The sequence below is a fragment of the Coffea arabica genome, chromosome 7e, assembly GCF_036785885.1.
Source record: "Coffea arabica cultivar ET-39 chromosome 7e, Coffea Arabica ET-39 HiFi, whole genome shotgun sequence".
Classification (NCBI taxonomy): domain Eukaryota; kingdom Viridiplantae; phylum Streptophyta; class Magnoliopsida; order Gentianales; family Rubiaceae; genus Coffea; species Coffea arabica.
In genome coordinates, this window is record NC_092323.1 from 8,599,672 (window position 1) to 8,601,967 (window position 2,296).

Here is a 2,296-nt window from a genome sequence, read left to right on the forward strand (position 1 = left end):
ATTTCTTATACATCTTTTCAACAGAGATATAATATTTTTGTTACTATTTATGTGAATTTTATATATAATAATTATATTTCTGTTGTTAAATTTTATAAATAATTCACGTAGAATTATGTCTTACTTTGTAAAAGATATTACATCGTTCAAAACGGTTGGCAGTGGTTGTTACTAACAACCGTTGGTCTTATCGAAGGAGAAAGAGTTCTGCCGGCCACATGTAAAGAACGACGACGCATTTGAGACCTGATGGCACTGGGTTTATGCAGTCTACCAGTCCATTCATCAATAGATATGATGCAGCTTTACTCTTTTCATTACTAAAGCCAATGAATAATAGACTCCCTTCTTAAACTATTCTTAATCTGTTTAGTCCGTTTTCTACTATTACGTCAGTTTATAGTTCCAATCCGTGATCTGTTGAAAATGGCTGAGAAAAGCAAGATTTTGATAATTGGGAGCACTGGAAACATTGGGAAATACATAGTGGAAGCGAGTGCAAAAGCTGGGCACCCAACATTTGCCTTGGTTAGAGAAAGCACAGTTTCAGATCCTAAAAAGGCAGCAATCTTAGAAAGCTTCAAGAATCTAGGAGTTACATTTCTATATGTGGGTTGTTAAATTTTTTTTTTTTTTCCAAGTGTTCTGCATTTTCATTTGCTTTTCTTGAAATTTTAGAAATTGACTCGTTGTGAAATGACTGATGAACAGGGAGATTTATACAATCACCAGCTGTTAGTTGATGCAATCAAACAAGTGGACGTAGTAATTTCCACAGTTGCAGGAAAATTAGTGGGTGATCAAGTTAAGATCATTGCAGCGATAAAAGCAGCCGGTAACATCAAAGTAAGCCGATAAAACTTGGTTCTTTTCTTATTCCCTGCATCTTGAGGACGAAGTATATTAAGATGCTGCTTTACAATAAGAATCCAGCCATAACCATGTTCCTTGGAAAAGAATTTTTGATCTCGAAAAACTCTGTCAAACGGGTTATACCTGTCCTATAAATTGATTGGATTCTTAAGAGCGCGTTATGATTGCAGAGATTCCTACCTTCTGAATTTGGGTCGGACGTGGATCGCGCGCACGCCGTTGAGCCGGCTGCAAGCCATCTCCGGACCAAGGCAGGGATTCGCAGAGCTATTGAGGCTGAAGGCATACCTTATGCTTTCATAGTATCCCATGGTTTTGCTAGTTGTTTCCTCAATAACTTGGGAGACTCCAGCAGCACAAATCCTCCGCGAGAGAAAATTGCCATTCCTGGCGATGGAAATCCAAAAGGTACCCACCAGAATCACGCTAGCTCGAATTTCCTGCTTTGTTCAGTAGCATGAATTTTGAGCCATCATCGTTCTCTGATCTCAAGAGTTTTTCATTTCTTGCAGCTATTTTTGTAAAAGAAGAAGACATAGCTGCATACACAATCAAGGCAGCTGACGATCCAAGGACTCTGAACAAGATTGTTTATCTTAGGCCCCCAGCCAACACTCTGTCCTACAATGAGATGGTGTCTTTGTGGGAGAAGAAAATTGGGAAGACCCTCGAAAAGATCTACATTCCAGAGGAGCAACTTCTCAAGAACATTCAAGGTCAGGCAAGGAAAATTGCAGAAAAATCCATCCTTCTTGAAAATGGCAAAAAAAAAAAAAAAAAAACAAATTGAATATACTCATATGATATACTTAAATGTTTTGTGTTTAGCATGTTCTCATTCATTAACTTTGCAGAGGCTCCAATGCCGTTGAACCTGTACATGTCTTTGGCGCACTCTACATTCGTGAAGGGAAGTCATACAAACTTTAAGATTGAGGCTTCTTTTGGGGTGGAGGCGACGGAGCTTTATCCAGACGTGAAATACACCACAACTGATGAATACCTTGATCAGTTTGTGTGAGATGAATTGAGTTGAGAGAAGTTCAAGATTTAGCTGGCCTCTACCAGTTTGAGACAACAGAGTCTGTGTCTTTTACAATGTCAATAATAATAAAGTGTGTTGCGAAGAAATCAACCGTTTGTGCTATCAGCTATGTCCTCCAATGTTGTTCGGCACACGTTAATTTGCTACTGCTTCTGAATTTGTGGTTGCTGAATTTTGTAATGTGAAAGTATTTACGGTAAAATGAGGATGATACTAATAAACTCGAATTTAGAGACTGAAAAATGTGGGAAAGTCAACTGGATTTTGTATGTACATCCTAGGAATTAGCAGAGTTCTACCATCTTTACTTGTGTCCTTTGGATGAACATCAAGGGTTGGAAGGCGCGGCTTAATCCAAAACAGATACCACCTGACCTG

The 2,296-nt window shown here is 38.7% G+C and overlaps 1 protein-coding gene across 1 annotated transcript; it reads left to right on the forward strand.

The window, feature by feature from the left end:
• Nucleotides 1-267: 267 nt before the first annotated feature.
• LOC140011129 (phenylcoumaran benzylic ether reductase Pyrc5-like) lies at nt 268-2,020 on the forward strand. Its single transcript, XM_072059493.1, has 5 exons — nt 268-609; nt 712-846; nt 1,044-1,281; nt 1,386-1,589; nt 1,728-2,020. Exons 1-5 carry the CDS (start codon nt 427-429, stop codon nt 1,892-1,894), a joined length of 927 nt encoding a protein of 308 aa, XP_071915594.1. The 5' UTR covers nt 268-426; the 3' UTR covers nt 1,895-2,020.
• The last annotated feature ends 276 nt before the right edge of the window (nt 2,021-2,296 follow it).

What these genes read in the sequence shown, in the direction of transcription:
- LOC140011129 (XM_072059493.1), top strand. Translation starts at nt 427, where the DNA reads ATGGCTGAGAAAAGCAAGATTTTGATAATTGGGAGCACTGGAAACATT. An exon ending in AAGCAGCCGGTAACATCAAA is followed by an intron (nt 847 to 1,043) that starts GTAAGCCGATAA and finishes TTATGATTGCAG; the next exon opens with AGATTCCTACCTTCTGAATT. An exon ending in TGGCGATGGAAATCCAAAAG is followed by an intron (nt 1,282 to 1,385) that starts GTACCCACCAGA and finishes CATTTCTTGCAG; the next exon opens with CTATTTTTGTAAAAGAAGAA.